The 12820-nt window shown below is 43.6% G+C and overlaps 1 protein-coding gene across 1 annotated transcript in view; it reads left to right on the top strand.

The window, feature by feature from the left end:
* Window positions 1-12820, top strand: part of LOC124009488 (cadherin-2-like) — a 108099-nt gene that overhangs the window by 76355 nt on the left and 18924 nt on the right. The window contains exons 4-11 of the mRNA XM_046321304.1: window positions 6432-6611; window positions 7654-7809; window positions 8546-8690; window positions 9034-9206; window positions 10032-10169; window positions 10617-10802; window positions 11308-11561; window positions 11946-12088. Coding sequence (XP_046177260.1) covers window positions 6432-6611; window positions 7654-7809; window positions 8546-8690; window positions 9034-9206; window positions 10032-10169; window positions 10617-10802; window positions 11308-11561; window positions 11946-12088 — 1375 coding nt within the window. The remainder of the gene's footprint in view (window positions 1-6431; window positions 6612-7653; window positions 7810-8545; window positions 8691-9033; window positions 9207-10031; window positions 10170-10616; window positions 10803-11307; window positions 11562-11945; window positions 12089-12820) is intronic.

The raw sequence follows: 12820 nt of genomic DNA, 5'->3' as shown, positions 1-12820 counted from the left end.
TTGGTGTGAGTGCAGTGGGCCAACAGCAGCAGCAGCAGCAGCAGTTTGTGGTTTCAAATTAAACTTGTACAGGGGATGATTTAGTGAGAGTTTTGAAAACAGCATTGTTAGGGCGCTGATGCTCATTTACCACAGTGACTCCTGCAGGTATGTGATTTTAATGACACCATTAGTCACACGTGTCGCTCATTTAAAGAGAAATGTACACTTGTCCAGGCCAGTTAAACAAGGGGCTTGGCCACAGTAGCTTTTAAATAGAAATAGGAAGACCATCATGGGTAATCATGTCCATTTTAGAAGACTCTGATTGATCCTAGATGTTTGTGTTGTTTTCTATGTGATTGTATGGACAGTTGTTAATTTGGCCTGGATGATTATGGTAGTAATCAATGTTCCCTCTAATTTTTCTCATCACTGAGCAAATTGCAGGTCTGCTGAGCGCAAACTTGAACATTGTGAAAATTCTGCGCAACTTCCAGCGGGTGTTTACTGTGAACATTGAGGCTGTACCCGCTTTAAGTTACAGTTTTAACAGTTGCCATGTAGGCTACTGTAGCTATTTAATCATAATCTAGGCAAGCAGATTGTCCTATCATCAAAAACAATTGACAAAGAGGTGGCTGAAAATGGTGGTGATGTTGAATGCAAGAAAACACAAAATAAAATGCATTATTATTCCCATACCATTATTACAGATAATCAGACAAATGATGCTACCCTCTGCCTATTGGCTATTTAGCTTATTTAAGCTTGTCTCAAAATGCAACATTGCCCCTTTAAGACATACAAAAGCTTTTTATCTGACTTGCTTTTGAAAGATGTCTAGAAATGTACACGTTTTGTGCTCTTGTAGGAAGCAATCCCTCCCCTATTGATGACTACAAATGATCTATAACTGGGGTAATGACTCACTAACTACCAAAGGATATGAACAAAATGTGCACATGTGGCTACATGCAGCTCTCGATTTGATCTCAAAACAAATGCTTCTCCTGCTGTAAACACTGTCCAGGTCAAAGTAAATGGCACAGATCCATATATGATCTATTTGCATATAGGCCTCCTGCAGCTCTGATTGGTTATGCCGCACGGTCTCTGTAGAGTAAGAGCTGTGTGGTGCGTGTCAATGCAATAGAATCCTACTCCAATGCATTCTGCCTACAACAAAATCTCTTGCATAGTTTGTTTTGTTTCGTTATGTTGCATTGAAAGTGTCTAATATTGAGTTGATTCGATCACCATTGCCACAGTAAAGTGAAACGTTGATTGTGTTAACTAACAGGGAACACTCTAAAAAGTTTAGTGAAGTTTAACCTGTTGAGTGTAGGGGGCAGCATTTTGATGCTTGGATGAAAAGCGTACCCAAATGAAACTGCCTATTTCTCAGGCCAAGAATCTAGAATATGCATATAATTGTCAGATTAGGATAGAAAACACTCAGAAACAACAGTTTCCAAAACTGTCAAAATATTGTCTGTGAGTATAACATAACTGATATTGCAGGCGAAAACCCGAGGAAAATCCAACCCGGAAGTGCCGTTTTTCCTGAAAGCTCTCTGTTCCATTGCCTGCCTTTGCTCCATTTAAATGGATATCAACCACATTCATTTTCCTATGGCTTCCACATGGTTGGAACAGTCTTTAGACATAGTTTCAGGCTTTTATTTTGAAAAATTAGTGAGAAAGATAACATGTGCCAACAGAACGGAGCAGACATTTTATCTCTCTCTCCTATTGAAGAAGCTACAGTCCGGTAGAAATATTATCGATTATATATTGTAAAAACAACCTTTGAGGTATGGTTATAAAAAATGTTTAACGAACTTTACGGATACTATTTGGAATTTTCGTCTGCCCCATCGTGACCGCTCGAGCCTGTTGATTTCTGAACATAACGCGCCAACCAAATGGAGGTATTTTGGATATAAAAATAATCTTTATGGAACAAAAGGAACATTTATTGTGTAACTGGGAGTCTCGTGAGTGCAAACATCTGAAGATCATGAAAGGTAAGTGATTAATTTTCTTGCTTTTCTGACTTTCGTAACCAATCTACTTGGTTGCTAGCTGTTTGTAATGTTTTGTCTGCTGAGAGAGATGTCCTTACATAAACACTTGGTATGCTTTCGCCGAAAAGCTTTTTTGAAATCTGACACGCCAGGTGGATTAACCTCTTACCTCCACCCGACACGCAGGCGTCCCATCTAGACATCTGGAAATGCAAATGCGCTACGCTAAATGCTAATAGCACTCGTTAAAACTCAAACGTTCATTAAAACACACATGCAGGGTATTGAATTAAAGCTACACTCGTTGTGAATCCAGCCAACAAGTCAGATTTTTAAAATGCTTTTCGGCGAAAGCATGAGAAGCTATTATCTGATAGCATGCAATACCCCTAAAGACCCACAGGGGACGTAAACAAAATAATTAGTATAGTCGGCGCTACACAAAATGCAGAAATAAAATATAAAACATTCATTACATTTGACCATCTTCTTTGTTGGCACTCCTAGATGTCCCATAAACATCACTATTTGGGTCTTTTTTTCGATTAAATCGGTCCATATATGGCCTAGATATTGATCTATGAAGACTGTGTGATCAAGGGAAAAAACAGCGTTTTATAACGCAACGTCATTTTTTTTAATTAAAAAAGTAGACGATAAACTTTCACAAAACACTTCGAAATACTTTTGTAATGCAACTTTAGGTATTAGTAAACGTTAATAATCAATCAAATTGATCACGAGGCGATGTATATTCTATAGCTGTACGTCTTGAAATAATGTCCGGGTAAATCTCAACCAAAATATCCGGTCGGAGACCGGAAGAAATGGGCTGCCTCTTGTCCGTTTGACCAAGAAACAAATCCTAGGCAAATGACATGACTGTTGACATCGTGTGGAAGCTGTAGGTATTGCAACCTCGGCTCCAGGTATTGTGGTTTCTATTCAACAATACATTCAAGTGGCGCATTGATATATTTTCCAGTTTTCAGTGATCAGATTTTCCTGCGCTTTTTGATGAAACGCACGTTCTGTTATAGTCAGAGCCGCGATTTAACCAGTTTTAGAAACGTCTGAGTGTTTTCTATCCACACATCCAATCATATGCATATACTATATTCCTGGCATGAGTAGCAGGGCGCTGAAATGTTGCGCCATTTTTAACAGAATGTTCGAAAAAGTAGGGGGTAGGATCAACAGGTTAACAACAAGCTAAACTGTGTTTTGCTATATTGCACTTGTGATTTCATGAAAATTATATATTTTTAGTAATTTAATTTGAATTTGGCGCTCTGCAATTCAGCGGATGTTGATGAAAATGATCCCGCTAACGGGATGGGTGCATCAAGAAGTTAATCTAGTGCTTCCCATTGTGGGTTTGTACAGTATTTATTCTGCGCAGCAGTCCATTGGAGCTGCGCAGTAGTCTCTGGGCTACATAGGTAGTAATCAAATCTATAATAGAATATAGAAGTCAATCTCACCAGTTTATTGGGCCACGTGTCAGGGTTTCACCTAAGATATTTTTTTCGCAGAGGTGTCAAAGTTAGTAAAGGGGGATGGGAGGGGTTGGGGGGAGGTTGGTAGTGGACGTGGCCAATGACGTGGTCTATGACAAAAATAATTTGATGCCCTCCTCTGCTAAGACAGAATGTTTCTGTTTTAAAGCTAATTTCCTGCAATTCTACACGCGAAAATGAACAGTTTTAATGTAACTGTCCAGTGAAAATCTCACATTGAAAAGTTCATATTATGTTAACTCATACCCAAATAACTACGGTATATAGCTCCATTATAATTTTTTCATACTTTATATCTGGTTTTAGTCGTTTAAGTCGACCCTGAAAATGTTATACCAAATACATCATGTTTCTTCGGAAGAGCTGGTTACAATTTAGCAGCAGCGGCCCGCCATTGTTAAATTAATATAGGGGAAACACTGGTGTGGTTATGTGGTTCTCTCTCCAATGCAATGATTGTCATGAATTATCATCATGTGATCCATAATCACATCAGCGGTTAGATGCTATATTAGCAAACACTGCGAACGCATCGGCCCTAGGGGAATGTTTTAATCAATGAAAAAGTAATGATTGGCTTAGCAGTCTCAGCCCCAGCACAGTCACATATATCTATCTGTGTGTGTGGCTACAGACAAGTACAACATCGCCTAGGGTGACCTTCCCAACCACCATGACCATCAGCATAAACATCACCACAAGAGTCGGGCTGAAAACCAAGACCTACCCTAGGCTTTAGAGAGGACGATTTTGTACTTGTCTATAGCCACGCACGCATGCATGCACGCACGCACGCACACACACACACACACACACACACACACACACACACACACACACACACACACACACACACACACACACACACACACACACACACACACACACACACACACACACACACACACACACACACACACACACACACACACACACACACACGCCACAATCTCTCTCACACACAGTACACAAACACTCCCAAGCTCTCAGGGATACTGAAGTGTAGTCTAGCAGTCAGAGGATGTAGGGGGCAGAGAGACCTCCAGTACTCTCGATAGATAGATGTGACTGTGCTGGGGCTGAGACTGCTAAGCAAACCCTCCACACCATTCATCATTCCAGCCGCCAGGTCAGAAATAATTACCGCTCTCACTCTCTCCTTCGGTTTAATAGGGTAATAGATATTTCTGATGCATGTTCCCCGCTATCTGTCCGCTTGCCTCTCTGCATTTCAAATGTGTGAAAGCAGCATAATCGGATTTCAAACATGATTAGTGGAGGCGCTCCGACATCTCCGCAGATGGTCAGGGAGGGGCTGCGTGCATGGTGAGGCTGCGTGCATGGTGAGGCTGCGTGCATGGTGAGGCTGCGTGGGATGGGGCTCGTGTGTAACGTGGCAAAACTGTAATTCATTTGGCTGTTTGCACAGACTGTGGCTTTAGGTTCGTTTTAGTGCTTTGGATATTGTGTAACAAATTGACGATCAGTAATTACGGAAGGACGAGAGAGAGAGTTAAGAAGGGACTTTCTGAAGCGTGACTGTTCTACAGGATGACTGTTCTACAGGATGACTGTTCTACAGGATGACTGTTCTACCTATGTTTGCCAGCGTCTTGTTTACATTTTCTATCGGGCATTCAAGGTTATTGTGACTTCTCTGGCGCTACTTGGGTCTCACTCCCAACAGTCTCTCTCTCTGTGGAACAGCGGAGGCAAATGGAGCCATCTGGCTATATAGAGTCTGGCTTGCAGGTACCATCCTGCTTTGTTTCAAATCACTTTCATTACAGCCAAGGGAGGATGGCACATCCATTTTAGAAGCCTGTGTGTGTGTGTGTGTGTGTGTGTGTGTGTGTGTGTGTGTGTGTGTGTGTGTGTGTGTGTGTGTGTGTGTGTGTGTGTGTGTGTGTGTGTGTGTGTGTGTGTGTGTGTGTGTGTGTGTGTGTGTGTGTGTGTGTGTGTGTGTGTGTGTGTGTGTGTGTGTGTGTGTGTGCATGCCTGTTTGTGTGTGTGTGCCTGTTTGTGTGTGTGTGCCTCTGTGTGCGTGCATGCTTTTATCAGGAAATGAGAGGAGGTCTGTGATTTAAAGCTAACTGAGGGGATACAGTACTATCCTCGACAAAGAATCTCAAACACTACTCTCATTCCCAGCCATGGAGAAGAGAGCCTGGAAAGAGAGGCTGTTCAAAAACATCACATGTATGAAGGCAATGTTAGCCTTCACTGAATTCTCAAAAACGAAATGGATCCTAAAATATAATATGACCACATCAAAAAGCCTCCCCCTCCTATGTTGGGTCCTCTAGCTGGTATAGTTCAATGAGTATGTTTACATGCACACTAATAATTCGATATTAAACTGATTATGGCAGTAGGTCGAGTGTAGCTTTAGTCATGTAAACATCTTAATCGGCCTAAGGTCATAATCGAAGTCAGCATACGCCGATTAAAACACCTGGTTTTCAGAGCAATCTTTGGAAGAATTAGGAAATGTAAACACCTTAATCTGAATTCAAGCTGTGTATTTTATCTGTGCATGTTCTAGCACTAGCCGAGCGAGCCTCCCTCTTATTATGCCCAAGTTAATTTTGATTGCTGATTTTCTGCATTTATCACTCCTATCAGGTAGCCTGATTTCAGATGTGTCCATGTAAACAGGATTATTAAGGAAATCATTATTCTTGCAATGCATGTAAACGTTTGATATTAACAAAGCATGCAAAATGGTATTACCAAAAACTGTTTTAGGCTGTCAAGAATTTGCATTCTCTTGAATTATTTCCATAACTTCATTGGTAGGTAAAGATAATTTGTCTTCTGGCTACTGTATAAAAGGTCTACCAAAAGCCATTGGTTTTTACATGTGTCAAGTTGGTAAACAGATGTTATTTCTCTCCTCCAGGTCCAAGATATCCCAGCTCCCCCAGCTCTGTCCCAGGGTCTCCAGGAGATCTGGTTCCCATCGCGGCAGACAGACAGCAGCTCTGTGGGCCAGCTCAAACGCATGAAAAGGGACTGGGTAATCCCCCCAATCAACGTCCCAGAGAACTCCAGAGGAGAGTTCCCCCAGGACCTGGTCCGGGTAAGATGCCACACACATAGGCACACACGCACAAACGCGCACACACACACACGCACACGCACACGCACTCATACACACACACACACACACACACACACACACACACACACACACACACACACACACACACACACACACACACACACACACACACACACACACACACACACACACACACACACACACACACACACACACACACACACACACACACACACACTCACTCACACACATACACACACACACACAGACACACGCACACACCGGTTATCCACAACCTGAAAGGAGACGTTACCCTTATTCTGAGCTTCATGGTTCTATGGAGCAGCAGCAGATTTTTGACCGGTCATTTCTGTTCTACTAGCATTATCACTCAATCCACCACCATATTGACTCCACGTCCTGAAAGGTCAAGTGCTTGTGCTAAAGTATCTGATTTCCCTCTCCCAGTCAGGCAAGCCGTCACTATGAATGTCCCTGCTATTATGTAGCTTTAGAGATGAGAGTGAAAAGGACAAAGAGCCCTCCAGTGGCTTGTTTCCCTCAGGTTTCCTGTTGAGATATTATCCTCACCTTATCATGTGCTCAAGGGGCAAGGGGTGGGTGGATATGAATGATGGAGGACTGGCTATCCTTCTCATGTCAGTTAAGAAGTATATCCTTTCTCAACATAAGCTTACTGGTTCCTGACATAGTGCTAAATCCAGTATATACTGTCTGTGTGTATTATATTTAATCCAGAAGCATTAGGGGGCTGAGTTTAATGGATGACACAAGGGAGAGGCACCAGGCACCATCCAGACACACCATGGATACCAAAGCTTATGGGTAGAGATAGACAGGCCAGGGAAGACACAGAGGCTCAAATACATCACACTCACATATAGTTTAGACACATACACACACATGCAAGGGAGGAAGATCTGTCTGTACCACTCACCAACGGGACTCTAGCGCGGGGCGACACACCAACACCGAACAGTTTATATACCCACAATTGATTATTGATCATTTACCAACGTACTTTTGGGTTCTGAAACAGATCCGGTCGGACAATGACAAGAACCGCTCCCTGAGGTACAGTGTGACTGGACCAGGAGCTGACCAGCCGCCCACTGGCATCTTCATCATCCACCCCATCTCTGGAGAGCTGTCCGTCATGAAACCCCTGGATAGAGAACACATTTCCAACTTCCATGTAAGTCTCATACACACACACACATGGATCTACGTGAGAGAGAGGAAATGATTAGGACCACGCATACTGACAAAGTCAAGATCCACTTTGGATCAAAACATTGTTATTTTCTAGCCAAATAACGGGAAAGTGGAGCAATAGTGTATGTGGGTCCTATTCATCCCAAGCTTTCTTTGGTTCAGCACCACCTAAAGTGATGTGCATTCACTTTGGGTGATAGAGAGAGAAGCTTGGCCTTGTGCAGTTCAGTGAACAGGAGAAACAGCAGACATGCTGAACAGTTACAGTAAAAGGTTTCTAAACAGTGTACCAAGCATTAAGCATTCTTTATCCAGAGGTATGTGTCCTCTTTGGCTAACACATTGTCTGTATACTCCAGGAGGTTGACTGGCATGTGCTCAAGGTCCCTTGGTAGTCTGGGTGAGACTTGTATTAGACAGTGGGCAGACAGATAAATTGCAGGTTTGTAATGAAAGTATAATGGAGCAGGCATCCCTGGAAGCGCTGCACTGTGAACAAACAAGCATTTACATTATTGAAAGGCACATTTCTGTGTTAATTTTTTTCTATAATTGGAAATAGCTGAAGTAAGAGAGCCATTGCAATGCCAAAGTTCTGCTCAGGCAAATTTAAGTGTTTTTGCTGAATGTTTATTGTTTGGTTCTTGCATGCATGTGTATGGATGTGTCCACCACAGTCAGCTGAGTGCTGATATCTCTCTGGTGTCTCCCTACAGCTGAGAGCCCATGCTGTGGATCTGAATGGTAACCAAGTAGAGAGCCCCATCGACATTGTAATCAATGTGATTGACATGAACGACAACCGGCCAGAGTTCATCCATCAGATATGGAACGGCACGATCCCTGAGGGCTCTAAACCAGGTAGTGGCCTAGACCAACCTCCCAGCCTTCCTATCCTCTGGCCTTCGGGGCCACTAAGCTATCAGTAGATAAAACAGCATTGATTAATCACAGGGGGTAATCATTTTGTTAATTTTGCTGCGGTTCGATATGGATAAGATCTTTGCCAATAGAATGTATTCTCTCGTGGAAGTGCTTTGTTAACATTTCAGACAAAGCCAAAGTTTTTTGGGGGCTATGTTTTGTCTTTGCTCTTAATGACTGTAAATTAAATGCAGTACTGAAATAAAACAAGGTCATGCTGTTTTAAAAACCCTTGTTAAATCCCCGATTTGCATCTTCTGTCTGTCTTGTCATCACTCAGGGACCTTTGTTATGACGGTAACGTCTGTTGACAAAGATGACCCCAAAACAGCCAATGGGATGCTGCGCTACAAGATTGTATCCCAGAATCCTGAGAGCCCGACATCCAACATGTTCACCATCAACAATAAGACAGGAGGCATCATTACCGTCGCAGCCGGCCTGGACAGAGAGGTACGCAAATCAGGAGTTTGTGTATGCGTGTGCACGCGCATATTTGTGCCTATTAAACCCCCAATGTAGTAGCATTAAGGTTTACAGTCCCAGTATCAGAGCCATTAATCACATTAATTCATGTGTGCGCCTCCTTTGCTGCACACCACTCCTCTAACATGCATAAGTCAAGATATCCTTTCCTTTGTTTACCTAAATGAGCTGTGGATTGCAGATACAGATTTTGAAAACAAACAGAACAGTGTAGTTTTGGGTTGTTTTTGCTGATGATAATCTTCACCGTGTCTCAAAACTAATTAAGCTCGCTAAGCATGACTGATTGCCATTTTACCAACGGAGCCCAGAAATGGACTCATCGCCCACTTCATACTTATTGCCTCTAACAAGGAGGCAACATGCATCATTGAGCAGATAAATGTTTATTTTTCTCCCCGTTGCTATTAATGGGAACACTCTCCTATTTAATTGCATGGCGATGGTCTTGCTTATACTGGATGGAAGTGACAAAATAAATATATAAGTTGAGGTGGGGAAACAAAGCCAGTTGGTGCAATTCTGGCGAGGGCAATCTGGCTAGCTGGCCTGCTATATCAAGTTCACCCCTGGGGCCACTGTTATAGCTGTTATATGTACGGCAGTTGCCACCGTGAAAGTAATTTGCCCAATTCTCATTACCTAGTCACTTGAGTGGCTTTTAATGTGAAGGGAGTAATTTATTACAGTGGGATTACCCATCATGCACCATGATGCTACACATAGTGAAAATGTGGAAGTGTTATTCGTATTCAGAGTTAATTATTTTCCAACATGTTATTCTTCTTGCAGAAAGTGCCTCAGTACACATTGATCATCCAGGCCACAGACATGGAGGGCAACCCCATGTACGGTCTCTCCAACACCGCCACCGCTGTCATCAAAGTCACGGACATCAATGACAACCCACCGGAGTTCACTGCAGAGACGGTGAGAAAGAACACAGCTTCACATCCATGTACTACACCACACTGTGTGTTACAGTCATAGCACTGTCACACTGTCTATGTGTACATAACCCACACACAGTACACACTCGGCCTTGCTTGCAGATGTTGACACATGTAAGTTCTGACATCCTAAGTACATCAGGCAGACAAAGAGAGGAGATGAGCGAGAGCAGAGGAGAAGAGAGCAGAGAAAGGTGCTGAATGTATTTGTGAGAGATGCTTCCCCTCTGTGTAATGTAAGTGTATTGTTTTTCTATCAGACCGAGATGGTGAAGATAACATGATAAGTTGCTGTGGACATTTATTTACCTGAAATGTCGGGAGTGTAGTGCTGGAGCACAGAGCCTGTGTTTTCCACTGGCGCAGCAGTATGTCTAACTGCTCTCTAACTGCTCTCTGTCCCATCCCCCATCTTTTATTCATGCAGTTCTTTGGAGAGGTGCCTGAGAACCGGGTGAATGTCATCGTGGCCAACCTAACGGTGACAGACAAAGACCAGCCCAACACGCCAGCCTGGAACACTGTCTACAAGATCACCGGGGGCGACCCCACCGGCAGGTTCTCTGTGCCAACCGACCCCACCACTAACGAGGGCCTGGTAACTGTTGTCAAGGTGAGACTGGCTGCTACCCCCTCAGACTCAATCCACCCCCCCCACGGGGGCCCCCCTAGGGGTCACTGACCATGAATAGCAAAGACAGCTCTTAAAGATTAAATGAATAGTTTATAATGCCTTCTATGTTTGCAAGCTATAGGAGTTATCTATAGCAGAGAGAGCGAAGGTGCATGTCTGGAAGGGACAACACTAGCATAGCCTAGTGGTTAGAGTGTTGGACTAGTAACCGGAAGTTCGGGAGTTCAAACCCCCGAGTTCAAACCCCTGAGCTGTGTGTGTGTGTGTGTGTGTGTGTGTGTGTAGCAAATGAAGACTAACTGGTCAACTGTTGTACAAGTAGCTCCTAGTTGACTTCTCCTGGACACTTTGTCATATGGCATTAGAAAAATAATACTAATATTTTACTGATCAAGAAAAACAGAATAAATACTTTATCCATCCATTCTCTTACCCTCAATGAAACATACAGTACACTTATATACTGTTGGTTTCCTCCCTACAGCCAATCGACTATGAGATCAGCAGGACGTACGTGTTGACGGTGGTAGCGGTGAACGAGGTGTCCCTCGCCCGGGGCATCCACTCCCCTCGCCAGTCCACCGCCACGGTCTCCATCAGGGTCATCGATGTCAACGAGAGCCCTAACTTTGAACCCAACCCCAAACTCATCAAACTTGAGGAGGGGATGCAACCAGAATCAGCACTAACCACCTTCACAGCACAGGACCCTGATAGATTCATGCAGCAGACCATTAGGTAGTAATGACACTAAATAGCTGTATTCATGCAGAATTGTTCATACAGTTTGCTCAAAGCACTGACTAGCATTACGTCAGTGAAAACATTCCCTTTTACTTAACATTCAACACCTTTAGCCTTACATTTACATGTCTGCATGAGAGAAAAACTAACATGTAAGGTTGTCTTGTATCTTCTGTAAGCTTTCCTCGTCTTCTGTAAATGTACACACTGAAGAAGGCTGTGAAGCCTAATGCAGTGAAAATCATTTTAAAAAGTAGAATCAGGAAGTAAGCTTTGTGTGGCATCTTTTTGAGTGCAGACCCATTACACCTTTTTGTTTGTCTGAAGCTTGTGGGAGAGCGCAATGGTTCTCTTTTGACTCGTCCTTTGTATTCTCAGATACACCAGGCTCTCAGACCCAGCCAACTGGCTGAGAATCGACCCTAACACCGGGCACATCACAACCATCGCCGTCCTGGATCGTGAATCGCCCTACGTGAAGGACAACATGTACAGCGCCACCTTCCTGGCCTCTGACAGCGGTACGTAGCCTAGCTATCAGGCCCTAATATCTGCTTCCCACAAGTAACCTAGGAGAATATTGTTTTAAGCAAGCAGAAATGTCAAACCTTAGCTACCTTGTTCAAGGTTAACATTGTCATTGACATCAATGTAGCGAAAGCTACCCTGTTGAAGGAATTGTTTCCGAGCCAGCCCAGACTAAACAGACACACTGTGGACGTGTTCACCTCTCTCCTCTCTCCTTCCCTGAATGGATTTACCTCTGTTCAGGTTTAGCCTGTTCCACGGAGCACAACACAGGCCAATAGGCTTAAACTCACCCAATATAGAGTTTTCTCAGCATTAATAGGTTAGGATTGGATGACTAGCTCCTTTGAGCGTGGCCTGAATGGCAAAAAAAGCCTCTTAGCCCCATGAATACATAGAGGAGCTGAGGCTCTGGGGCTCCGGGCCTAAGGCAACGACAGTAGGCTCTTCTCTGTCTGTCTGCTTTAGTATTCTCACCCCGTGGCCTCCCCCTTCGTCAGGAAGACACACTCACTTCAGATCACACACCCAGACCCTCTGCCCTCCCCCCATCTGGAGGGGTCCTGTCCCTGCAGGGTGGCTGCTGCTGCTCCTCTATGCCCTAGTTTACCACCAAGCACCAGGCTCAGGATAAGGACTTTATGCATTACCACAGTGCAGTGCGACATCATGCATTAAAATGAGGCAGATAACTTCTTTATATATTTCCCCTTATGGTTATGTTG

The sequence above is a fragment of the Oncorhynchus gorbuscha genome, linkage group LG22 (genome assembly GCF_021184085.1).
Source record: "Oncorhynchus gorbuscha isolate QuinsamMale2020 ecotype Even-year linkage group LG22, OgorEven_v1.0, whole genome shotgun sequence".
Classification (NCBI taxonomy): domain Eukaryota; kingdom Metazoa; phylum Chordata; class Actinopteri; order Salmoniformes; family Salmonidae; genus Oncorhynchus; species Oncorhynchus gorbuscha.
This window is presented reverse-complemented; position numbering and strand designations above follow the sequence as displayed.